Source organism: Paroedura picta, chromosome 4 (genome assembly GCF_049243985.1).
Source record: "Paroedura picta isolate Pp20150507F chromosome 4, Ppicta_v3.0, whole genome shotgun sequence".
NCBI lineage: Eukaryota > Metazoa > Chordata > Lepidosauria > Squamata > Gekkonidae > Paroedura > Paroedura picta.
Genome location: NC_135372.1, coordinates 108,381,370 through 108,408,226, shown reverse-complemented (window position 1 = coordinate 108,408,226; position 26,857 = coordinate 108,381,370). Strand labels below are relative to the sequence as shown.

Sequence of the window (26,857 nt, the reverse complement as noted above, 5' to 3'; positions counted from 1 at the left end):
CTGACGGACCTCTCAAAATGGCCGCCGCCCCCGACAGCCAGCAGCCGCCTCCGCTGCCGCCAGCTGGCCGCCGCCGAAAATGGCCGCCGCAGCCGCAGCTCCAAGCCGGCACGCCCACGAGAGCAGCTCCAAGCCGGCACGCCCACGAGAGGCAGCAGAAAAAAAAACCCTGTAGGAGTCTTTCGCAGCTCCAAGCCGAGAGCCAGCAGAAAAAAAACCCTGTAGGAGCCTTTCCCAGCTCCAAGCCGAGAGCCAGCAGAAAAAAAAACCCTGTAGGAGCCTTTCCCAGCTCCAAGCCGAGAGCCAGCAGAAAGAAAAACCCTGTAGGAGCCTTTCCCAGCTCCAAGCCGAGAGCCAGCAGAAAGAAAAACCCTGTAGGAGCCTTTCGCAGCTCCAAGCCGCCACGCCCACGAGAGCCAGCAGAAAAGCATTAACCCTGTAGGAGCCTTTCGCAGCTCCAAGCTGCCACGCCCACGAGAGCCAGCAGAAAAGCATTAACACTGTAGGAGCCTTTCGCAGCTCCAAGCCGAGAGGCAGCAGAAAAAAAAAACCCCTGGAGGAGCCTTTCGCCGCTTCAAGCCGGCGCCCTGGGAGCCCCGGCAGCCGCCCACAGCACAGCTGCTGGGTGCTCCCTGCCCTCACGGCCCCAGAACACAATGGAGCCGCCGGGAAAGCCGCAGAAGAACAAAAAAATGCAGAGGAGCCGCCACAGCCCAGCGCACCACACCTGGGACTCCCCGGCAAAAACTACGAGACGCCGAGGAGCCGCCGCCCGCCTCCTCTTTCAGGTAGCCTGTCCCTCGCTCTGTCCCTCGCCTGCCGCTCGCTCTGGTCCCCACCTGCTAGCGCCCATTGTCTTCTTCATACAATGGGCTTTTTTACTAGTATTAATGTTATTAGAATTATATTGTGTAGCATAGGATACTATTGTGTAGCACCATGATACTATTGGGAAGTAAGTCTTCCCATACTAGTATTGAGCCTGGGGCAAATTAGGAGAATTCCAAACAGGTTATTTGAGAGGGAAAGGGATTGTGAGCCACTGTGAGCAAATGAAACAAGTCTATGGTCTCCTGGTTGTGTGAAATGTATTTCATTTTGTCTGCTCTAATTTACTGCTGATGAGTATTTCTGGACGATCCAAGATGTGATTTTATGCAACTTTCATATTTTCCCTTAGCCATCTCCCCCACCTCCACTAAAGAAGCTGTAAATACTTTAGCTTTCTCTTATTTTAATCCTCCTTTTCTTAATGTACTTCAATATTACAATGTCTTTATTTTTTAGTTGGAATTACTAGAACAATATACAATATTGCAAACATTAATTTATCGGCAGATTTATATAAAAGCATTATTGAAAAAGCTATTTCCTTTCCATCCTTTTTTGGCGTATGCATTTATCAGTGTCACCATTCAACAAGTTGACACTGTCAGCAATCTGTTTCCCATAATCACGAGATCTCTTTCTGGCAGTTCAAACCCTGTCAAGCATAACTATGGTTTATTTTTGCTCCAACATGCTTCACTATAACTTTATCTACACTGAATCTTACACTGAATGTTCTTCACCATTTTCTTGAGCAATCTGTACATGGGGCAAGATCTTTCTGAAATTGTTCACACTCTGCTTGGGTTTCTACCATCTTAGATAAATGGGCATTTTCCATAACTAATCCCTTATTTATTTATTAAAATTAGTAATAATTTATTAATTATCTGAGGGTGGATGTCCATTTTTATAAGTAAACCGCCCAGAGCTGTAAAGAATGGGCGGTATAAAAATCCAAATAAATAAATAAATAATTAAATGCCCCCTTCCACCCTCAGTTTTTTCTTTTACCAGTTCCTCATCCATAAGAGAATCTTCCTTTTTATCCCATTACTTCTAGATAACAGTGGCACAGTAGACATTATATACTTTCAAAAGCCTTTTGACAACCTACCTCACAAAAGACTCCTGGGTAAGCTCAGCAGTCATGGGATAAGAGGACAGGCTCTCTTGTGGATTAAAAATTGGTTAGAAAGAGTTGACAAAGAAAGTTTTCTCCTCCTCCCAAAATACTAGTACTTGAGGGAATCCAATGAAGCTGATGAGCAGTAGATTTAGGACACACAAAAGGAAATACTTATTTACATAGCAAGTAATTAAAGTGTGGACTTTACTGCCAGAGGATATAGTGATGGCCACAAGCATAGACAAATTTTAATAAGGGATCAGACAGATTCACAGAGGATAGGTCTATCAGTGGCTACTAGCCATGGTGATTGAAAGGGAGCATCCAGGTTCAGAGGCAGTAGGCCAGTGCCAGAAGGCAGCATCAGCACAAGGCCTTGGCCTCTGTGGTCTATTACTGGATCTCCCAGAGATCTGATTGGCCACTGTGTGAGACAGGACGCTGAACAAGATAGACTACTGGTCTGATCCAGCAGGGCTTTACTTATGTTCTTGCTTAAGAGCCTTTGGGGTTCTTCTAGATGAGTAACAGGTTAAAGAATTAGAACCAGTGGAAACTAATCATCAATTGTGTTCTCACAGCGGGATTACTGATATTTAAAAAGAATCCAGCAGCCCCTCCAAAACCGTAAGTACATGCTACTACTTAAGCAGCCATCTATGAGGCTATCTAGCCATGAAGTGGAGAAGAAACTACCACCATGTTCAATAAAAGGACAACTAGTTAAAAGATCTTTTTAAAAAAACTCAACAACAGCAGCATATGGCTCTACGGATTTTACAGCATCCATATGACAGCAACTGAATAGCAGGCTTCAAACAAGAGCACAAAATTACACTCAATTTTTGAATGCATACAGAGATACAAAATACCAGTAATTGAACATCAGGAATTAATGTGCTACAAAAAGACAAAAGTAGCCATGTCTAGTAAAGCATCTGAAAGCTACACTCTGGCAATCTTTCAGCTCATGTTCTGGCAATATGCAACCATAATAGGTACAGCAATGTGTAGCAATGCAGAAAGCAAGTTCAACTTTGTTTAGTGAGGCTTACTCTCTCGTCCATGTGCACAGGGTTAGCAGTTTTAGAGTACAAGGAAACAAGTTTGTGATGTAGAAGCTGTCCCACAAGATTAACTCCCATTCACATTTAACGCTACAATTCTATGCAGTTAGTCTAGCTTCAAGTCATAGCAAACAGTCACAATGCATTTTACTTGAAACATTCTTATGCTACCTTTCCACCAGACCATTAAAAATGTTAAAGCATCTGAACAAAACATTTAAAAATTATAAAATCATTCAACAAAAGCGTATAAACATGCAAGAACCAGAGAAGGGCCAAAAACTGTTATTGAGGCATGCCAAATGAACAAACAAAAACCAGCCCTCACCCACTGGCAGAACATCCCGATAGAAGGAAACAGACGACTCTCTCTGGGGTGAGAGTTCCAAAGTTTTGGTGCCCTGACTGAGAATGCCTGTCTTGGTCACCATTTATTTAGCTCAGCCTTTCTCAACTGTTTTACCGTTGAGGAATCCCTGAAACATTCTTCAGACTTCAAGAAACCTCAGAAGTGGCATGATCATGGAGAATGTGATTGGGAAGCATAGCTGTGTACATGCCTACCCAGGATGCCTTCCTTTCCCGCCCCCTCCAGGGCCATCATTGGCCATTTTGGAGGTCAAAATGACCATGTATGGCCATATCACCCAATAAATATTTAACAAATTAAAAAAATATATATATTTTTACCCATTCAGGAAACCCTTCCAGAGCCATCAAGAAACCCCAGGGTTTCATGAAACCCCGGCTGAGAAAGCCTGATCTATCTTCAGGGGCAACCAAAGCAGGGCCTCTAACATTTTTGGAGTCAGAGGGAGAGGGCAACCCTTAAAGTATGTTGTTCCCAGATCAGGTAAGGCTTTAAAGGTCCATATCAGCAGTTTGAATTCAGCCCAGAAACAAACTGGAAGCCAGTGTAGATATGACACAACTAGATTCACATGGTTCCTATGACCCATTCCACTCAGCACTCTGACAGCAGCATTCTGTACCAAATGCAGCGTTTGGACAGTCTTCAAGGGTAGCCCCATGTAGAACATTATAATAATATATAATAATAATATTTTATTTTAGCCTGCCCTTCCGTGTAGCTTAGGGCAGGTAATAGCACAATAAAACATCATACAAAATTTAAACCATTAACTACTAATGACCCTAGCTAAAATTTATTGGACAGGGGGTTTTGGTATCAGGAGTTAGTCTTTCCATCTTTCTTCTCCTTACCCAGTGGTGAGGCTAGCTATTATTAGTGGATGCTACTTTGGGCCCTTACTATAAGCCTGGTGAAATAGCTCCATTTTGCAGGCCCTGAAAAACTAGTTAAAGTCCCAGAAGGCCCTAATCTCCCTCAGGAGCATGTTCCACCAGGCTGGGTCCAGTTGCACCTCTTTTATTTATTTATTTTTCAATTTATATCCTGCCGCTCCTGACAAGCCCTCTTTTGGACTGGAAATCCTGAGCAGGTATTGATCTGAAGATCTTAAAGCTTTTGAGGTAATATAAGAGAAAATACAACCCCGTAGGTACACCAGTCCCAGACTGTTTAAGGCTTTAAAGGTTAGCACCAGCACCAGTACCTTGAATATGATTTGGTCTCCAATCTGGAGCCAATGCAGCTTGGGAGAGTACTGATGTTATATGTACCCTCCACGGAGTCCCTGTCAGGACTTGAGCTGCTGTGTTTTGGACTAGCTGGAGTTTCTGCAACAGTCTCAAGGGCAGACCTGCATAGAGTGAATTGCAGAGGTCTACTCTAGATGTGACCTTCACATGGATCATTCTGACTAGGTCCAGTTCTGAGAGATAAGGTGCAAGCTGCCTTGCTTGGTACAGGTGGAAAAATGCGAGACAGGCTGTCTTCGTGATTTGGGCCTCCACTGATAAGGAGGGACCCAAAATCATGCCCAAACTCCTGCCGGAAAGCACTGGTGTTAGCTGTACCCCGTCATATATTGGGAGTTGTATCACCTGTCTCTCTGCATGCTGGCCCAGGCAGAGTACCTCCATCTTGACTGGATTCAACTTTAGCCAACTCTGCTCGCACCAATCCACCACGGCCTCCAGATACCTGACCAGACCATCTGGGGGTGTCAACAGATGATTGTCCATTAACAGGAATAGCTGGGTGTCATCAGTGTACATTGTGGTAATCTAATCTAGATGATAGTCTAATCATAGAGCGGGTTTCTTTAGCAATGCACACACCACTGCCCACTTCAAGGCAGGATTGACCCTTCTCTCAAGGAGACATTTACTGTCTCCTAAACTGAATCTATCTCCTCCTCCAGTATATTTAAGCTGGCAGAAGGAGCCAGAGATGTACAAACGGGTGGTAGGTCCCAAGCTACCAAGAATCCTGTCTACATCCTCATATTGCACAAGATGATCAATCCACAACCTGGACCACTATACCAATCTGCATCCTGGAACCATCTGATCCTCTTGCTGGTAATGTACATTCCAAGTCAGAATGTATGTGAGAGACCTTATTTGTGACACATTCAGCAGAATGACCACAATGGGTTGCAGAGCAGCCCACTTCTTCCTGTTGACTAAATCCAATCAGCCACTGACCCCCTGGAAGAGTTCTGCTGGTCTACACTACTGCAGATGGAATGGTAATGGAGAAACTTTGGAGTCATCACTGCCAGGGTGAGCTTTAAAGAGCCAGCTTGGGAACCAGCTTAGTCTACTGGTTAAGAGCAGTGGTTTGATTCCCCACTCCTCCACATGCAGCCATCTGGGTGACCTTGGGCTAGTCACAGTCCTGTTAAAACTGTTCTCACAGAGCACTTCTGTCAGAGCTCTCTGAGCCCCAACTACCTCAAAGTGTGTCTGTTATGGGGAGAGGAAGGGAAGGTGATCGTAACTGGCTTTGAGATTCCTTCAAGAAGTAAAACCACATCTTCTTCTAAAGTGAGCTCTAGCAAATTATATTGCCATGTTTTCTAAAGGTGACAGCTTGAACTGAATCTTACTGAGTCCTTACGTTCATGCAGCAGCTCCTCCAACAGAAAAGCTTCTCCATTTTCTGAGGGCAGGATGGTGATTTCTGCTTTATCTTATTGCAGATATTCATTTAGCTTCTCAACGATATTCCTTTGGAATATGACTGGGGGTGGGCAATGAAAGCTGCAGTGTAAGGGGGAAGGTATGGACCATGCACTCAAGCAACTCTGCTCAAGATGCTTAGGATCCAAGCATAGTCTCAAATAGTATCAAAACTAGCAATCATATATAGTATAAACACAATCGTAATTTTTATAAGCCATTTGGAATGCAAAATGGCATCTGATGCAGATTCCTTATCTTGATTAAATAAAACCTACACTTAGTAGAACAGCATTTTTTGAAAGAGGAATCATAAGCCATGATGGCACTTTAAAAGCAAAAGCCATTTTTCCAATTAAATTTAAAGAACAGCTAACAGCTGTTCAACAGATTTACTCAATCAAACAGGGCTGAAAGTATTTATCATGCTGTGTATTTATGGCTGCAATTCTATGCACTCTTACAGAGGAACAACTTCCACTGTGCTCAGTGGGACTTTCTTCAAAGTAAACATACCCTCAAGATCATACTGCACATACCCTACTATTCAAAGCACCAACATGACATATTTAACTATAATGCACAGTCACATATATGTTTCTGTAAATATTGTCTATGAAGAAAATTGGTGCTCAGGACACATTTCTTAAGGAAATGTTACCTCCAATTGGCAAATATGGATACAGAAGTAAAAATTAGAAATAGTGAGGCCAGAAGGCTGTAAAGGACAAGAGCCTGGTGGCATTTTCATGCAAATATACATCTGAGGTTTGCATAGAAATCACAGCCCTTTTCCATTTCATGGCTTTTTTGCCCAAGTATTTTTTTTACACACATGCATGCAATATGACAAGAGAAACCGACAAACGATATGCAATAGAATTGTTATTCTTTAAAGTACTATGAGACGTTCTCTTATTTAGGGGGTTACTTTAATCTACCTTCTGTTCCCTGGTTATATTCAGACATATGAGAAATTCACAGTAACTTGGTTACTGTATATCCTTAGTTATTGCATGTCCTTTAACTAGCAGCTACCTTTTTCATTTGGCACATGTTGAGTTTATTAAAGCTAAGTAAAAAAGGTCAAGAATACTTGATCTGTGTTATCTTCATAGATGGTAGCATCAGGAACAGAGAATTGACAAAGAGTATTCTGCAAAAAGGAGTATGAATGTGCCACAATACAAACAGATTTCATGCTTTTAAGGTTTTGTTGTTGTTGTTAGGTGCGAAGTCGTGTCCGACCCATCGCGACCCCATGGACAATGATCCTCCAGGCCTTCCTGTCCTCTACCATTCCCCGGAGTCCATTTAAATTTGCGCCTACTGCTTCAGTGACTCCATCCAGCCACCTCATTCTCTGTCGTCCCCTTCTTCTTTTCGCTCCCAGCATTAGGCTCTTCTCCAGGGAGTCCTTCCTTCTCATGAGGTGGCCAAGGTATTTGAGTTTCATCTTCAGGATCTGGCCTTCTAAGGAACAGTCATGGCTGATCTCCTCTAGGACTGACCGGTTTGTTTGCCTTACAGTCCAAGTGACTCGCAAGAGTCTTCTGCACCAGAGTTCAAAAGCCTCAATTCTTTGACGCTCAGCCTTCCTTATGGTCCAACTTTCACAGCCGTACATTGCAACTGGGAATACCATAGCCTTGACTAAACGCACTTTTGTTGGCAGGGTGATGTCTCTGCTTTTTAGGATGCTGTCTAGATTTGCCATAGCTTTCCTCCCCAGGAGCAAGCGTCTTTTAATTTCTATGCTGCAGTCCCCATCTGCAGTGATCTTGGAGCCCAGGAAAATAAAATCTGTCACTATCTCCATTTCTTCCCCATCTATTTGCCAGGAATTGAGAGGGCCGGATGCCATGACCTTTGTTTTCTTGATGTGAACTTGTCCATTGGGTTTTCATGGCAAAGATACTGGAGTGGTTTGCCATTTCCTTCTCCAGTGGATCACCTTTTGTCAGAGCTCTCAGCTATGACCTGCCCGTCTTGGGTGGCCCTACACGGCATAGCTCATAGCTTCACTGAGCTACGCAAGCCCCCTTGCCACAACAAGGCAGCGATCCTTGAAGGGGGGCTTTTATGGTAAATAGATACAAATATGCTAATCCACACCAACAGTATTGCACTTATTTTCCATGTATTTAAAAACTTTATTCTGTATTATTCAACATTACTTAGCATATGGTTTCTTTAACCACCAATAAAACATCTACATCAGTCACAAAATAAACGCATTGTACTCTGAGCAAATACTAATTTAACAGTCATTTCCTTCCCTCCAGGGAACCCTGGGAACTGTAGTTCTGTGAAGGGGAGTAGGAATCAAACAGAAATTTAATAACACCTTTAGCATGCTCCAATCCCCAGGATTCTCTGGGGTACGTCTGACACCATAAAATGTTTACATGACAAATAACTCAAGCATTTCTTGAAAAGTAGTAGAGAAGGAATGTTTCTTTGAGAAAACACTTTAAAGCTTGCTTTTCAGGAAATTAAAAAGGGGGCTGGAATAGAACTACACAGATAGAAGTGCTCAGTACAAAGTTAGGCCCAAGCCTCTTATTAGAGTTTCTTTACAATGAAAGCAACAACAACATGATCTACATCAATATCCAGTTAAGACATCCTATGCCTTAAGTAATGGTTACTAATAGTTCCATCTAACCCAGGGATTCCCAACCAGGTTCCTAGGGAACCCTGGGGTTATGTGGCCTTTCCCAGATGTTTGGATGGCCACTGACATCACAGGACCCCACGTCCTCTGTTGCTCTACAGGCCTAGTCTCTTTCCCCACAGTGGAAATGGATTGATTGGTAAGTTACTGTAGCCACCTAGGGTTATTATAAACATAAAATGAAGGGGGAGAAACATGTGACCAACCTCAGTTTCTTGGACAAAGTTGATTTATTTAAGACACTTTCATACTACCGCTCCAGATTCCTGCTCAAGGTGACTTACAAATAAAAGAACCATACTGGCAGTACACAAATGTAATAAATAAAATAAACAAAAATTCCATATACATCTAATTCATGATCCAGCCACAAATGACCAAACACACTTAAAAGCAGCAATCTTCGTGACAGTCTGTGACAAATGCACAATATGTTCTAACCCCTTTTAACTGGTAGTACTCTCCCCAAAGAGCCTTGAAGTGCCATTGACATCTACCCCTGACTAGCCAATATCCTGCCATTCCACAACCCCACAGAAACAAACACCATGCTTGATTTGAGAACCCTTTTAGTGAACCTCTCAGCCACTGCCAACAAGTCCACATGAATGTTCATCGGAGACCAATGAAATTCGCTGGTCAGAAAGGTCCCAAAGGCCAATGACAGATGCCACAACATGACAACCTTCTCCTTGCAACACATCTCAAGCCTGCTGGATCGGCCAGATTCTTCCAGGTACTGGAGTTCAGGGGACATTCAGCACTCGGTGCACGAAACAAAACCCCCACCCAACCCGCTCCATGAACACCGAAGGGGAGGGGGGGTAAGAGAGATCCCATTCCTGGGGAAGCAGTTCTCCGCTGAGCACTTGCTCTCCTAACCCCCGACACACCGAAGGCTTGCCCACTCGATCACCTCCCTCCCGCGCAGCTTGCGCGTATCCTTGTGCGAGTGGAAACTCACACACACACAGCCCTGTTCGCCCGGGCCTGGCCGCCAAGCGAGGCTACCGACAGCAGCCGGGACCGGATTTCACGGCGCGTGACTGAGCTTGCCCACGGGACGGCACCTGCCGTGTCGACGGCCGCTCCCCGCTGCCTCCCCCCTGGCCCACAGCGCGAGAGAAGAGGGGCGCCGCAGCCGGGCGGCCGGGCGAGATACTCACAAGGCGGCAGCGCCGTGAGGCCAGGGCGAAAGCAGGCCCGGCTCCAGGCTCCGGCCCGACAGAGCGAGGCGGCTGCAGTCCAAGAGCCCACGCCGGCAGGAGCAGGGCGAGGCGTTGGCGCAGGGCTCGCCGGCCGCCTCCTGGAGCAGGAGCAGCAGCAGCAGCAGCGGCGGCAGGAGCGCCCCCCCGCCGAGCCCCGAGCCCAGCCGCATCTTCCCTCGCTCTTCCCCGCACCAGAGGCCCAGCCAGGCCGCCCCTGCCTCTGCGCACAGCGAGCGCGGGGAGGAGGAGGAGGAGGAGAGAGCCAGGACTTGGAGCAGCCCCGCGCAGGCGCGCCGGATGGGAAGGAGGCGGCTCGAGTGAGGCCGGGCGGAGCGTGAGGAGGGCGTGAAGGGGGAGCGGGGCGTGCGGCGCGCGGGAGGTAGGTGCACGCTTACTCGGAGGTAAAGTGCTCGCTAAACGTGCAGGATTGCCGCCTTATGGAGGATTTCCTCTGGTCATGTATCACAGCCGCCTGCAGTCCGACCTCCGTCCCGCCTAGCTAAATGGCTCGAGGAGAACTGCTCTAATGTTGTGCTGCTCTTGTGACGGATGCGGGAGGAGGGGCCGTGGGTTGCCACGCCGGCTGGGTCTTTAGCCCGAGCACAGGGAGGGAGATCGGGGAACGGGGTCCATGTGGCGATAGGAAAGTCGTGGTGGGGGTGAGGGTGTTTCGGAAAGTATCCTCAACACCGCGGAGGCGTGCGTCATGTTCGGCGCTAACCAAGAGGTCAAACTTTTCATGGCCCGGAGCCCCGGACATCTTATGATGTCATGCATTCTTTCGCATTTGAGGATCTGTAAAATGTTGGTTTAAAAAAAATAATCTGGGATTAAATCCAATTGAATCCTGTTTTTTTTTAATGTTATTTACATCCTGCTGTTTGCCCCAGAGCTGCTTACCTTGTCCTCATTTGCTGTTTTACCCTCACAACGACCACCCTGTGAGGTAGGTTATGGCCCAAGCTTTAGCAAAATAGGATTTCAAACTCGATCGCCCAGAACCTTGTCTGACATTGCCTGTCTTAAACATACTTCAAAATGTAGTTGACCTTTGCCTAGTGCTTGAGACAGACATTACTATCTAGTTAAGTTGCATTATAGCAAACAAAGTGTGTGTATAAGATCCAGTGGTATCCCTTGCTTGCCAAACCTATTGGCTTGCTATCTTGACAGTATGTGAAAATGCTAGGTAACGTGTAGCCAATAGTCTGCTAAAGTCTGTAACAGCTGGAAATTGTGCAAGTCTCCTTTTAAAAAAGATGTTTGGACAGCAATATTGTAACTGTGGTGTTTCCCATTATTGGCTCTGGATGCAAGCAGAAGGACAAAGTTTGTAGGTTTAAACAAATATTGTTGTGATTATCGATGGCAAGAGATACTGCCTGAGCACAAGAAACATGGACATTGTATCTAAGGAAGTGTGCATGTACGCAAAAGCTCATACCTTGAATAAAACTTTGCTGGTCTTAAAGGTGCCACTGGGCTCTAAATTTGTTCCGCAAGAAGCATGAGGAGCCATAAATATGAATAGTGTCTGAACTGGTGGTGGCAGATCAAGGTCTTTGGGTTCTGGTGGATATATCTTAATGAAAAAGTTGGCTCAGTGTGCAGCGGCCAAAGAAAAAACAAAGAAGGGAATTCCACGCAAGGGATCATCAAAAAAGTGGTTGACACCTAATGGAGTGGGTTTAAGAATAACAGATGAAGACTATATTTTACTGCTCACTGTAAGTCTATACTATTATGTAAGTGTGGGGTCTTAGATTTCCTAATCTGTAAATATATCTCCGCAGTGACTCCCAGTCTAAACTTAAAGCATAACTAAAAGGAGACATCTAATTGAGGTGTAACTAATGAAGACTTTATTTGACTATTTTTTGTATTAACAACTTACACTTATATAACTTATACTCATATAACAACCTATATATTTTTCTTCTGTACAACTAAGTAGGCTTCTTTTCCTAAATGTGGTGGAAATGTGGATGGCTCTAAGATTGTGTTAAGTATAAATTGTTTCATAAGTGTTATGGGACACCAAAAATGACCGTTAAAATTGTTAAAAACTATGCAAACAAATGCTGGAAAGATGGTAACAAAGTAGGCTTCTCCTTCTAAATGTGGTGGAAACGTGAAAAAGTTTATAAGCTTTGGGCAGAAGTTCATACCATTGGGTAGCTATGTGGGGTCTTATATTTTCAAATGAAGAGAAGAGGCCTTTCAAGAACAGTGGGGCCCTTATCTGATTTACCTAAGAAAATAAGTTAAAAGGGGATTGAAACGGGGAGTTAAGTGTATTAAATGAAGAGCACAATCTATTTTTTTCTGTATCAATAATGTAGATTACTTGTATTGTACTATCTTTAATCTTGGAAAATAAAACAAAAACTTTGAATAAAAAAAAAGTGGTTGAGAATGGATATCCAGGTGCCCTTTGCTAGAATGTGGGTTCATCCTATGAAAGTATACAATAGCTTAAAGACAAAGGGAACTACAATTTTATGCAATATGTAGTTGACTAGAACTCACTGCTGTGGATATATATGTGTGTGTGAGTGTATGTGTATGTGATATATAGTGATATATATATATATAGTGATGGCCTAGAAGGCCCATGAATCTGACCCAACAGGGTTACTCGTGTTCTTAACCAGATGCCCCGGAAAAGCAGCATGTTATGGTGACGTTTTAAAAGGACAGCAGCAAGAGCATGCAAAGTAACTTCCTTACTGAATCAGGAAAACAGAGATATGCCTAATGGATACAGCAGATCAAACATAAATGCTAGATGATGCATAGCTGGCAAGTCAACTGAAAGGTGTGACCTCATTTAATATTTCAGATGCGCCTTCGTAACTTGTAATAAGAGTGTGCTGGAATGCACTCACGCTAGAGCATATCTGATAAACCTTTGAGCTTGGTTTTCAGCTACTGAATCTAAGCATTATCATACAAGAGAAAAGCTATGTTTTAAAGTAAGTAGCAACAAGATTATTGTCTTACAGTTTGTTTAAAGTAAGAACAAAACCTGTGGCAAGGGTTGGCAAGGGTCACATATCTTTAACTGTTTCATATAACAGATACCATTTCCCATCACCCCATGCTTGAATGTTTTAGATCTGGTTAATTTTATTCATTCATTCTATTAAGTTTAATAAAGCAGGTTTGGGACTGTTGACAACATGCTAACATTCTGTTTAAAATACAATAAAACAAACAGAACCCCATAATGCTCCACTTTTCTGTCACTTGGCCATAGGTCCTGGCTATCATATGACCTTGTGACCCACCACGAACCATTATATGGAATTGTCAGGGATGTAAATAAATAAATAACTATCACTGGCCGCTATTCAGTAATGGGATGCTCCAGAGGGAGAAGGAGAAAGGCCCCTTTGATATTATTTGTTTATTCTGATTTCACCCATAAGCCTGGTAGAATAGCACCATTTTATGGGCCTTTGGAACTTAAGCAGTTACATCAGGGCCCAGATTTTGGCTGGCAGCTGAGTCCACCAGGCTGGAGCCAAGACCATGAAGGCCCTGATTCTGATTGAGGCTAGACGTGCTTCTTTCAGGCCAGAGACCAGGAACATGTTGGCATTAGAAGATCATAACGTTCTTGGGGGGGGGGCGTACTGGGAAAAGGGGTCCCTCAGATATACAGGCACAGGAGCCCAAATGGGAAAATAAAATGGCAGCTATCAGGATTACAGTGGTTGAGAATTTATAAGTAGCCCAAATTGAGCTGAAAATTAATAGTAGTTACAATAGACCTAACCACTCAAGTTGAGCACTTTTATGTTCAGCAGAAGAAATGAAATGCGTAACTTACTAAAATGAAGGTAAGTGCTTTGAATTTGTTAGATCACCAAAGGCACTGTATACTTTGGACATGAAGATCTTGCTTTGGGGTAACATCTGTGATGTCAGAGGAAGAGCTTGGTTTGAGATAATGCAGATTCTTCAAGCTTTCTTGAGTATCCATTTATTTTCAACAGAAACTGCTCTTGACTTTTTCTGCATACATTTTATTTTATACTTACAATGTGACTTTTAGCAGGCATACGGTTATCACTTTATTGGTGTTTTCTGACAGGTTTCCTCTAATCTTTTGCACTAAATCGGTTCTTTTCCTCATTAGTCATGTCTGTGTTTTAGCTCCCATATCTTAATTAGGACCTAGTGTGATTTTGTTTGTTAAAACTGTAACAGATGTGTTTACTAACAAAGGAATAGTACAAAAGGTACTACAGTTTTTCATGGAAGAACTCTGCCATCTGCATAGGATATCAATGTGTGCTATTTAACCTAGCAATGTCTTTAGAGGGTTATGCTTTCACTAGAGCTCATTATGTCCTCAAATTCATGATTCAACCATTCAGTGCAATAGTTTAATTAAAATATCACTAGTTCATTGTTTCTGTAAAAACATAAAGCAGCTTACAGGTAATATTATGAAAAACTAACATAGGGATATACAATAGCGAAAATGATAGTGTAAAAGCATCACAGCACAGCAATCAATAAGAGACACATCAACTAATAAGGCCAAAAGTCAAAACACAATACAACTGGAAAACTCCAACCCAAACCATAGAACAAACTATAACTGAGAAATTAACCCAAAACATTTGTTAAAAGTTGCGTAACGGTCAGTGCTGAATGTCGGTGCCAGGCAGAACTCTCTGGGGAGGGAATTCTGATGGTGCCGAATGAAAGCAGAAGAGACCCTGCCTCTGATTGCAGCTGCCTTCTCTGTAGTGCTGGAGAGGGATGATGGTGGTACAGAAAAGAGTTTGTGATAGGGAGGTTCAGGTGGGCCTGGGCCATTGAAAACTATAGGGCAAACTTCAAATTGCCCTTGAAAACAAAATGAGATCTAGTGGAGTTCTTATGATACTGGCATCATCTGTTCAATGTGTTGTGTCTGTCTCAATAGAATCCTTACTTGCATTTTGAAGTTTCCAAGTAGCCCTCAGAGGCAGGCCCCCATGCCAGTGCGGTATAGAAGTCGACATATAAAGAATAAATACATTTACTGTAGTCTGTTCCTGATTCAACCAGACTCTAAATAACTATGGGAGTCATTAATTTCAAAGAAGGGAGCAGAGTTGATAAAAAGTGTCCTGAGCTACATATCTTACTTGGCCACTTAATAGAAAATTACTTTTAGGTTGTGAACCTCTTCCTTTAGGGGGAATGCAACCCATCTTGCACGGGCTGAATGCCATCTCCCTAGTCAGATAACCATAGCATCTCCATCTTCTGGACTGCGCATCAATGTATTCATTCTTATCCATGAATCTAAAAACCTGTTTAGCACTTATTCCACCTCATCTGATTGTAATGAGAAGAGAGTTAGGTGCTACTAGCAAAATGACTCTTCACTCAGATCCCTAGAAAACAGTTGCGTGCATGGGAGACAAAATAGAGGTCTATGGGCCATACACTACCTGAAAGAGCCAGCTTGGTGTAATGGTTAAGAGCAGCAGCCTCTAAACTGGAGAAGTGGGTTTGATTTCCCACTCCTCCACAAGCAGCCAGCTGGGCGACTTTGAGCTAGTCACAATTCTTAGGGCTGTTTTCACAGAACAGTTCTTATAGAACTCTCTCAGCTCCACCTGTCTCACAGGGGATCTGTTGTGGAGAGAAGAAGGGAAGGGTGTTTGTGAGCTGTTTTGGGACTCCTTTGGGTAGTGAAAAGCAGGGTATTAAAAAACAGCCGTCCTCTTGTCTTTTCTTCATGCTGGATATATTCTCCAGACCCTAGTGGAACCATTATAGCATGTTGGCACAACTCAGACATTCCAAAAGATGACACAGAAACTGACCAAAGATCTTTTTTATGTAGAGATGATATGTCAGAGCAACCAAAGTGTACCAAACCCTGGTCTGAAGCATCACTGATATGGGTCCAGATGACGTGTCATCCAAAAGCTATACAGAACTAACAGAACATAAGACCATAAGACCCTATTGGGTCTTCCTCAGTGGTCAGAACTGTGATGATACTCTTATATTAAATACCTATATATTAAACTCTTTATAAAGTGTAGCTGAGTGGTTAAATGGGATCTGTAAATTATGGCTCCAACCAATATATGTACATTTAATCCTTTTTGGAGAGCACCGCCTCTGATATGTACCCAGGGTCACCACTCTTCACCATTGTTTAATTCTGTGCTGAGAGTGTATCTTATGTGAGTCAGAAAAAAAACCCTACACTTTATAAAGAGTTGCCAAGTTCTGCAGGGCCTGCAAGATGGAGCTCTTCCACTGGGTTGAGGGCAGTCAGGAATCTTAAAACATCAAATGGGTCTTCCCTTCCCTGAACGTGTTGGGACCATTGTATCTGCAGGACTGCATTTCCTGATGTGACACACAAAGAACTCTTAGATTGAGCAATCAAAATTTGCTCAGGTTCCTTGGCCCCAAAGAAATCAAATTGGCCTCAACCATTTTGGCCCTGTCTGATGAGATCCGGACTCGGCAGGACCTTAAATAGTTCTGCAGGATCTGTAAGATGGAATTGGTCTGCCGGGCTTATGGCTGACAATTTGGGGTACATCTGAATTTCTGCTGACCTACCTACCTCCCCACCTAAATCCATCAAATTAACTTGATTATAATATAGTGACATTTCATATACTACTACTCCTCTATTTTAGTTGCCGCATAAAGCAAATAGGGCTATATTTTGAATTTATTGTAATTCTTGTGTTTTTGTATTTTAAAAATTGTATTTTAAGTAAATCTAAGGTCAAGCTTTTATGCTTTAGATTCTGTAAATTGTTAAACTGTATATTTGCTTCTTGTGACCTGCCCTGAGCTTATGGGGAAGGATGAGTTAAAAATAGATAAACAAAGAAATAAATATGTGATTTCCTCTACAGTGTCAACAAGGAAGTCTTAGCAAGCTACCAAGAGTTCAACAAAATTGTCACTTGAATCATGAAAGAGATCCTTCACAACTCAAAATAGCTCTACTGGGTGGAATGCCATCGAAGTGCATTTTCTTGGCTGCCATTTCAGCCACTACACAGGCTGTATAGTGGGCTGTGTTCAGTCATAATCATTTCAAAATTGACTTCACTAACATTGTCCCTGGCATCTCATCACCCAAGGTCCCCAACGTATCATGGGACAAACTGGGCTTTGTTCTGCAGGAAAAAGTACTAGTATCAATGGTCACAACCATCCAGGTGATTTCATTGTTCAAGAAATTGATTTTGGCATCAAAAGAATAACTCTCAGTTTCTTGCAGAAGCCTTTTCAGAGGGCATCGAGGTCTTTCTGGATCCTTCAGCAATGGACTAGGAGCCACAGAAGGTGTATTAATGCACTGAGGATCACAATCCACACAGAATTTATAATTGGATGTAAATACATAGAGTCGTTTGAGAGCTGATTAGTGCCTGCATCAGTTTTAGGATATATGTGGCGGTCAGGCTGAAGAACCTCAAGGCGGCTCAAATAATGGGTATTCCATATTATTTTGTAAAATAAAATAACTGAAGGTAAGCTGCATTAACTGCATAGGCTTGCGTACTCCACATCATGCGCGCCCCTTCTCCTCTCACATGACTTCTCCCCTTCCTTCCATGACGAAAAATCTTAATTAACTTTAACCTCAATTCAGACCTAAGGCTAAACCATGGAAGGGAGGAGAGAAATCACGTGAGAAAGTGTGAGGAAAGGGATGAGTGTCATACTAGTCTCTGGGACCCCAAGTTCTAGGGGCTTTTTGCACGGCTTCAAAATCGCACAATGGTTGCTAATTGGAAACGCTATTGATTTGCCTTAACGCACGACGTCGTAGACAATCTGCAACACTCCTGAAACCGATCAGCAAAAAGCGCTTCGTTGTAGCGCTTTCAGGGGAATCCCAAAAAGTGGATTCACCCTCCGGAAAGCGCTACACTCTTGCAAACAATCTGTAACACTAGCGATAAAGACCTGTGCGTTAACATTGTTGCGGTTTCTTCAAAGTCCCTCCTCCTGAGCCTGTCCTCCAAACTTCCGGTGAAGCGATCGCCATTTTTTTTTCTCCGAGCGAGCGGGGATAAACGCACCAGCAAGCCTCTTTCAGTTTAGAGGCTTCCCTGGCTTCAGTCCCTCCCCTTCAGTCACTAAGCACACACATTTAACACAGTCGTTCAGCCGAAAATCGGCCCGTGAGAGGGGGGGGAGGGGGATTTTTTTTTCCACTCCAAGGCAGCGTGGCCACGATCAAATGACAGCTCAAACAGAGGCTTCCCCGGCTTCAGTCCCTCCCCTTCAGTCACTAAGCACACACATTTAACACAGTCATTCAGCCGAAAATCGGCCTGTGAGAGGGGGGGAGGGGGGATTTTTTTTTCCACTCCGAGGCAGCGTGGCCACGATCAAATGACAGCTCAAACAGAGGCTTCCCCGGCTTCAGTCCCTCCCCTTCAGTCACTAAGCACACACATTTAACACAGTAATTCAGCCGAAAATCAGCCCGTGAGAGGGGGGGGAGGGGGGATTTTTTTCTTTTCACTCGAGGCAGCGTGGCCACGATCATACGATCAAACGACAGCTCAAACACACCAGGCAGCTGGATGGGTCTCTCCGTTGCAACGAATCTACACAGATTCGTTACAATGGGTGTGTTTTTTTTAAAAAAAAAACCTTTCTTAAAGGGAAAGGGGCTGTTTGGGAGCATGCTAACGGCTGCCCATTGGCTGCTTGACGGCCAGGGGCGGGACGAGCTCGGCAATAGCGCTTCCTTTCTAGCGATTTCTGCCGAGACCGGAAGCCTGTGGGAAACGCTACAAAACGCAACTGGATACCACTACAAAGGCAGGTATGCATAACGACGAATTCCACTATTTTAAATGGCGATTTTTCATTCAGTGACCAATTTGCAACAAAGATCCCGGTGCGTAAAGCCCCCTAATCTCCACTCTGCCCTGGAAGCCTCCCGGGTGACCTTGGGCCAGTCAAGCTCTCGCAGCCTAAACTTCCTTGCAGGGTTGTTGCGAGAATAAAATGGAAGAGAGGGAGAATGATGTCAGCCACTTTGGGTTCCCATTTGGGAGAAAGGAGGGGTACAAATGAATTACGACCTTTGTTGGGTTTGATTATTTTTGAAAAGAAAACATTTGAAAAACTGCACACAACATGTCATCACAGGACCATTTCATCCTTGGCATGTTCACATGGCAGCTTTCCTACAAGTCACTCCCGTGTCTGAATGCAGATAACTAGGGGAAGGAAACATGCCGTGGTGAGACCTACCTCTTTTGCTGACCTAATTCCTGGTGTTCCTTGTTTCCAGAATTCATTTTCAAGCAAAGGGATGACTTAATGTGGCATCCCCATTTCCTCTTCTCGCGAATGGGTGTCACTCTCTTGTAGCTACAGTAGCAAAACAGGGCTGTCTAGGAATGTGAAGGCGGCTTCTGCATATATGGGGAAGGTCAGATACATATGAAGCTACTTTTTATTGAAGCAGATCCCTGTTTCATTGAATTTTACTTATTTGAATTAGTAACCTGCCCTGTCCCCCAAAAGAGAAGTCCATCAAAGTCCTTCTGGTCTGACAGGCAGTGGTCAGGATTTTAAGCAGAGGATTTTAAGCCCACCACCTGCAACCTGATCCTTTACAATGAAGGTGCTGGAAATGGGAACAAGGAACTTGTGCATGTAAAGTAGATGCTCTTCTCCTGAGCCATGGCTCCATTCCAGATATACTGGGAAAAAGAAACATGATGTTCCTCCTTCACCCCAGCAAATGGTAAGAGTGCAAAACAAAAATGGAAAGACTGGGGCCTGTGTGTGTGTGCTGCCATTATGCTTCCATGGAGCCCTGAAAACATGACGAGGTGGAGATGTGGCTGCATTGCTGCTTGGCCATGGCCCTTCTCATTCATAAGTCTGTGTCTTCAGAAGAGGCTAGGGTCGAGTGGGCAGGTGGCAGATAGAGGAGAACAGTGCCACAGAGAATAAAGGTCATTGCTGCTCTTCAGTATCCTATATGCAGTGGTCCCCAACCTTTTTATCACCGGGGACCACTCAATGCCGGGGACCACTCACCGGGGACCACTCAACGCCTTTTACTGAGGCCCGGTGGAGGGGGGGGGAAGTTTACTCCTCTACTCTCAACCACTGCCCTAGCGCTCTGATCGCTATGGTAATGTGTAAACATCCCTTCAAAATAAGATACAGACATGCCACAACAATGAAGTGTGTTGTAAAGGGCTGGGGGGATGAAGTAAAGGGCCAGGGTGGGGGGGGGGGAGAAGGCGTCCTTCGGGGCCCACCTCCAATTAGTTGAAGGACCACATGTGGTCTGCGGCCCACAGGTTGGGGATAGCTACTATATGGAGTTCACTGAAAAGTTCTCCCTGATGCCCAAGGGAAGGATAGTTAGTCATTCCAGGGTTCCTCCTCCTGTGTTCAAGCCTGATCAGGAACTTCCCAGGCAACATTCCATACAGTTCCCTACAAGTGTTTGTTGGCAAGACAAGATAGACAGGTGTTGCCAAAACACAGGAAGAGGCCAACCCCCCTCAGGTCCTCTCTGGGGCGGGAATAACCCACCCAGGATATGACAGTGTCTCTTTGATCCCCTGCATTCAGTATTATGATTATGCTTGACTCCCCTGACAGCTTTCTGTAGTACAAATCCTTTTTGACCATCTGATCTCTCTCTCTCTCTCTCTCTCTCTCTCTCTCTCTCTCTCTCTCTCTCCCCCCCCCCCTTCAGCCCCAGGCCCTGTTTTCCTTCAACATTTTTCAATAAGGCATTTTTTGTGAATCTTGGTAGAGACTTAATCAAGACTTGCATTTTCTGAATCACTGATGGGTTTGGGCTCCTTGTTCTTTATACTTACTGATCCTATATTTAACTTGGAACCTTTCCTTTTTGGGGTTTGTTTTTGTTTTTGTTTTTGCTCTTTGGATATTGTTTGAGGAATGAACAGTAGGCAGCTAGGTTTGCCAACCCCAGGTTGGAAAATTCCTGGAAATGTGTGTCTAGTGCCTGGAGATGGTGGGTTTGGGGAGGAGATGGTCTTTGGTGGGATATAATGTCATAAAGGCCACTTTCTCTAGAGGAACTGATCCTTGTTGTTTCAGGGTCAGTAATAATTCTGGGAGATCTGCAGGCCCCACCTGTAGTCTGGCAACACTGGAGGCCACAGTTTCTGCTGAACAGGTTTGGCTGTAAGAAAACCACTGAAGATCCATAAGTTTGGGGGCTGCTATAGAGAATGAAGTGAGCTGGAACTATATGTTTGGTCCTGAGGTGATCTAAGTGTATAAGCCATTTCTTACAAGGAGACTTCATATTCCCCCCTAAATTAAAGGCATGTTGACATGTTTAAAGCTTGCTAATAATACAGGGTTTCCCCCCCCCTCCACAGGCTGTGATAAGGTCTGATAAATTACTGGGATCAAAGAAGTACAACTCCTCCCTGTCCTGCCACATTCCTTGCTAATCTGCTCCCACCAAGCCTGTGAACCTATTTATGGAAACCTCTCAATTTCTGTCAGTACCCAGAAAGCCTTTGGGCTTGTTCTCTGGTGATGACTGATGGAATGGAAATTGCAGGAAGCAATTTTGTGTGTGCACATGATAACCGAACCTTCATATTCCTATTCTTATGTCCACGGATCATTCTTCCATCCAGACTTGTAGAGTGAGTTGCAGTTTACAAATATATGTGGCTGAAAGGAAAACCTTTAGTGGAACATATCTTAGGGCTCTGGTCATTGATCTCTCAGACTCCTTTGAGTGCTTGGATGAGGACTTTTACGAGCTTTATCCCTCTCCTCCCCATCAGTGCCAAGAAAAGAATTGCTAGGGTTCCTTTGGGAACACGGAGAAGTAACCACACCTCTCAGTGTCTGTTAACACCCATCAGCAACTATTACTGCAGGAGGAGCTATATTAACCAGGCTCCCTAAAGATCCTCAGATACAGCAGTTCCAGCACCAACCAGTTCATCTAAAGACCGGGGAGAGGATACTGGCTGCCTTTGAAGAGAAGCAATGTAGCCTCATCAGTTCTTTTAAAAAAGTTTTGTTTTAACTTTTTTATAGCTTTGTTTGCTAATATTAGTTGAAAGGCAGGGTATTTTTACATGTACACACTACCACTGAAATTGCAAGCATATTCCGTGCAAAAGACACTACAACTTAACACAGCAGTAATTGTCAGCCAAGATCCACTATAGTGTTATGTTCTCCCCACTTGAAGTATAATCAACTTCAAATGGTAGCATATCTGATTTTGTTTCCATTTGGAAGAAGAGATCAGAGATTCTAGCTTTTTCTCATTATAGGAAAAAATAGAGATCAGATGGGGGCACCCTGTTATAGTGCCCCTAGAATTGGACATACACCCTCCCCAGTCTAATCTTTTTGCAAGTTGGGAGTTCTTTTGAGGAGAGGCTCCTGCTGCTATGCTGCAAGCTTGGTGCCTCTTCCTCAAACTCCCCCCTCCCCAAGCCTGGGAAAGACAAAAGGGGGACCTCCCTCCCTCATTCTCTATCCCTTTAAAGTTTAATTGGCCACTTGCTCGAATTGCCAAATCATGCTGAATTGTAATTCAGCAGTTCGAGCAAGGTTGGTTCGGCCATTTAAACTTATTGGGAAATGGTGATTCTGATTGGATTCTGCCAGTTAGTGTCCCAATCAAGGATGCTTTGGGTACTATTCAGCCAGATTGAATTGCACATATGCTTAAGGAGCACTGGAGACTTCCTGTGTTTTCGTGGTTTTTGCTTTATTTACAAATGTCCAAGTAGACGAGCAAAGTAAACAGGGCAGCAAATCCGCTGCTTCGCATCAGATTCTAAGAGAGTTCTAACATTCCAAGGTGCTTCAGGCAACTTCTATCATTCTGCTTTTGTCTCTTCCAAACGCTAAGCCAGATGTATGTTCCGTCTCTCACATGTACATGTACACAAACACACATACAAAATGCCTCACCTGCTCTCCTGTTCCCTTCAACTGGCCATGGCTACCTTCTCCAGACTCTCATAGATACTTGAATTTGGGGACCATCTCTGATGAGGGCCAAGGAAATGTTAGCTGAACATTCTTACCCATCAACCTCCTGAAGACTACGAGATGCACAACCTGATGTGTGTTTATACAGAGGTGGGTTCTGCTGCATTCAATGCATTCTGTCCCCTAACTAGTATACACAGGATAGCAGCCTTAGGTCTAGTTTTCGCTGAAGTGTTAAATCTGTATAGGGGCTCTGCCATTCAGAATGTATGGGGGAGGAAACCATATACATAACGTGCAACGTTTGAGTTCAGTGGCACCTCTAAGACTGGCTAAGTTTTATTATGAGTATAAGCTTTTGTGTGCACGCATACTTCTTCAGATATATTGAAACAGATGTCACCGACCGTGACATTATTGATAGAGGGTGAGGAAGTTGTTTGCAGGAAGGGCCACAAGTAGATGCAGTAACAGAGCAGTAAATATAGCCAAGACTGGATGAAAGCAATTGGCAAGATCTGTGAACAGCAGCAAATTAGCATACAGTGTAATAAGGGAGTTTGCAACAGATACAAGAACAGAATGACTTTAGCACATGTAGTGAGATAAGAAACCCATATTTTTGTTAAACTCAGGGGATTCCGTTGTCCTGAATGTTGTAATAATTTGTAACTCAACACTTTCCAATTCTAGTCAGTTCCTGGTGTTCTTTTGCAACAAAACAGCTACTTTAAGGTTCCTCATGAAGTGTTCTTCACTGAGCCATGCCCCTCCCCAAGATTAATATGGCAAGGGAAGGCTAAAGTGATCCTTTCTCCCTGAGATGTAATTTCCTCAGCATGTGGTTATATGTGCTGGGATTCTTTTGCATGAAGGAGAGCAATGAATCATCTGATTCTTGCTACCAGTGAGGGATACCTGGGCCTTTTCTGCCACCCAGTGGACTATATCAACATCTACAAGTTGCAAACATATTTTGCTCATGCCAATCATCAGGATAGCAGGGGTTAATTAATTGGTTTTCTGTGGGCTTATGTTACAAAGGTACAAAAGACAGCCATGGCAATAGGGGGTAATTCACTGCGTCTCTACCAGATTCCAGATTAAATTGTTCCCATTGGAGCTGTTATGTCCATGAGGGAAAACAGAAGTATCACCTGGCTGGCTGCGTATTTCTGTGGGAGAAATATCAGCTGCATGGAGGGTGGGGGAGAGGATTCCACTACAATGGAAGAAGAGTGTGTGCACGCAAAAGCTTACACCCTGAATAAAACTTGGATGGTCTTAAAAGTGCCACTGGACCAAGCTTTTCTCTTCTGCTTCAGACCAACATGGCTACCCACATGAATCCAGTAAACTGATGGTTTTGCTGGTATGGTCAGGAACACAGAGACCTATGCTATCACAGAAGAATGGAGATTTCTTTTGCAGCCCAGCAGCACATGCAGGAAAAACCTTTGTAATTCCTTGTCTGGAGAGTAATGTGAGTTTGCCTGATGACTAGAAATAGCTGGATGGGGTTTTCTTTCGCTGATAGGGTGATTGCCTAGGATGCAAGAAATGGGGGGTGGGGGCTAGGGATCCTGAAAATGGGCAGCCCTGCAGATCCCCCAGCCTGAGCTGACTAAGTTCAGACCACTGGTCTATCAAGGTCACTCCTGTCTACTGAGACTGGCACCAGCTCTCCAGGATCTCAGGCTGAGAGATTTCTGCATTACCTAGTGGTTGACTCTTTTCATTGGAGATGGCACAGATCCAACTTGGGGCCTTCCACACACCAAACAGATGCTTTATGACTGAGCCAATTAGATTGAACACATGATTTCCTTCTATAGAGATAGACCATTGGCCTATTCATGGTCATAGGGTTGCCTGCTCTGTGTTGGGAAATACCTGGAGACTTTGGGGATGGAGGATTTAGGGTAGGGAAGGACCTCAGTGGAGTATAATACTATGGAGTCTACTCTCCAAAGCAGCCATCTTCTCCAGGGGAACTGATCCATGTCACCTGGAGTGAGCTAAAATTCCAGAGGATCCCAGCATCCCTATATGGCCAGTATTATCTACTCTAACAGGCCGTGGTTCTCCAGATTCCGCTCTTTCATGCCACCTCCTACCTGATCGTTTTACTTGAGAAGGTGACTATTGAATCTGGGGTCGTCTGCAAAACAACCATGCAGTCGAGTTCATTCAGCTTGCAATTTCAACACCGATATCTGCAGTCTAAGCCCAACCCTCTTATTTGTACCACGCTGTTCTCACCTTTGCTACTGTACTTTCCCCGACTAAATGGAAAACTGAAGCTCAAAGTGTTTTGGCCAGGCCATGTCACATGCACTGTTAATGCATTGCTAGGGTCCTTGTCCCCCATCCACAATGACTTGAGAGAAATTCTTGTCCTGGAAACATGATGTGCCCAAGCAGGGTCCAGCACTCATAAAAGTCCTTATAAAGAACATAATTCCAACAGAGCACATTCTTTTCCGACCCTAGTAGCCCATAGAGTCCTAGCCCAAAGCATAGCCCCCTATTCTTCCTCCCAGCTACAGAAAGGAAAAGGGCCTTGGGGCTGCTAATGCTATTCACTGTGTTGCTGGATCCAAGCCAATGGCATCGCCAAGGGTGTTTGAATATTTGTTGTTTTATCTACCGCCCCATTCAGCTGTCTTGATCAGAGAGTCAGTTTTCATCAGTCAGCTTGATTGCTGGCAAGCAGTTCAAGCATGTTTGTCTAGTTATCATGTGTGCACCAAAGGCTAGTATAATGAACCATGCATGCCCCTTCTCTGAGCGCCCAATGAGAGTTCTTGTTTCACCCTTCCCATATAGATCTATCATTACTGAAGGCTACTCCACAGCCAATCATTTAAATAAATAGTAAGCAAATCAGCGAGTCTACCAATGATTATTAATGAGCATTGTGTGAATAAGTCTTCCTTTTTGATGTTCATTTAAATGTGGATTATTGAGATGATGTCATGCATATACACTTTTGGGTTTTTTTGTACAGCCTCATGGTAGTCCTAGTTCCTTTTAATGACCTAGCCGTCCATAGCCCAGGGAGAGAACTGATTTCATCTCCTAAGAAGATACAGAAGTACACAGCAGGCGAGTAAACAAAACTCCACAAACAAGGAAACATAATCCCACTGCTGATGCTACTGTTCGGTCACAAAGTTGCCTGGCAAACATCCAAGCTAGGATACTGGTAAGTTAAAGAGATCCAAGGCCCGGTTTGCGAGTGACCGTGGATGTCGCCATAGTACGTTCACCCACCAAACACCTGTGTGGAGACTACAAAGACCATGGCAGCCATAGATATCATTGCCTGGCTTAAAACTCCCCAATCGCAACTGCTCTGTAATCAAAATCGAGCAGGCAATAATTTGTGTGTGTTGTGTGATAAGGCAAGCTGGCCCACTGTGTGAATGCCTAGTGGCAGTGCCTGACTGGCTGACTTAAATCTAAGTTGACACACTTGGGGGGGCAGCACTCAGTTTCCCCCTGATTTAAGCGTAGTCTACAGGTGATTTCATGCATGAGCTCCAGATAGCTCTCAAGCAGTGAACTGTAAGAACTGGAGATTGCCTCCAGAACCCTCGTGCACAAGCAAATTGTTCAGTCCTTCTGCACAGCAGTCTTTTTCTGCATGGAAGTAGGGCAATTATTTTCTGCACATCATTGCTTTCCATGTGCATTAAAGGAAGCACGCTGCATTTTACTGTCAACATTGCCATTAACAACTTGGTCTGAATTGAATCTTTCCAAATCCACATATCTATTGTGTTTTCTCCTATTTATTTTATAGTTTATTTCTAAAGTATATTTTATCCCTGAACTAGAGATGCTGTGACTGGTCTCTAGGTCCTTTGCTGAGAATCTGCTTCCATATCATCCAATTGCGCCTGCTCAG

The 26,857-nt window shown here is 44.1% G+C and overlaps 1 protein-coding gene and 1 long non-coding RNA gene across 2 annotated transcripts in view; one reads left to right on the top strand and one right to left on the bottom strand.

The window, feature by feature from the left end:
* LRIG2 (leucine rich repeats and immunoglobulin like domains 2) overlaps positions 1–10,208 on the bottom strand; it is a 58,125-nt gene extending 47,917 nt beyond the window's left edge. The window contains exon 1 of the mRNA XM_077334929.1: positions 9,919–10,208. Coding sequence (XP_077191044.1) covers positions 9,919–10,130 — 212 coding nt within the window. The 5' untranslated portion in view covers positions 10,131–10,208. The remainder of the gene's footprint in view (positions 1–9,918) is intronic.
* LOC143836108 (uncharacterized) lies at positions 5,377–17,472 on the top strand. Its single transcript, XR_013230514.1, has 3 exons — positions 5,377–5,676; positions 12,615–12,778; positions 16,857–17,472. It is a non-coding gene; the product is annotated as an uncharacterized LOC143836108 (long non-coding RNA).
* Positions 17,473–26,857: the final 9,385 nt, after the last annotated feature.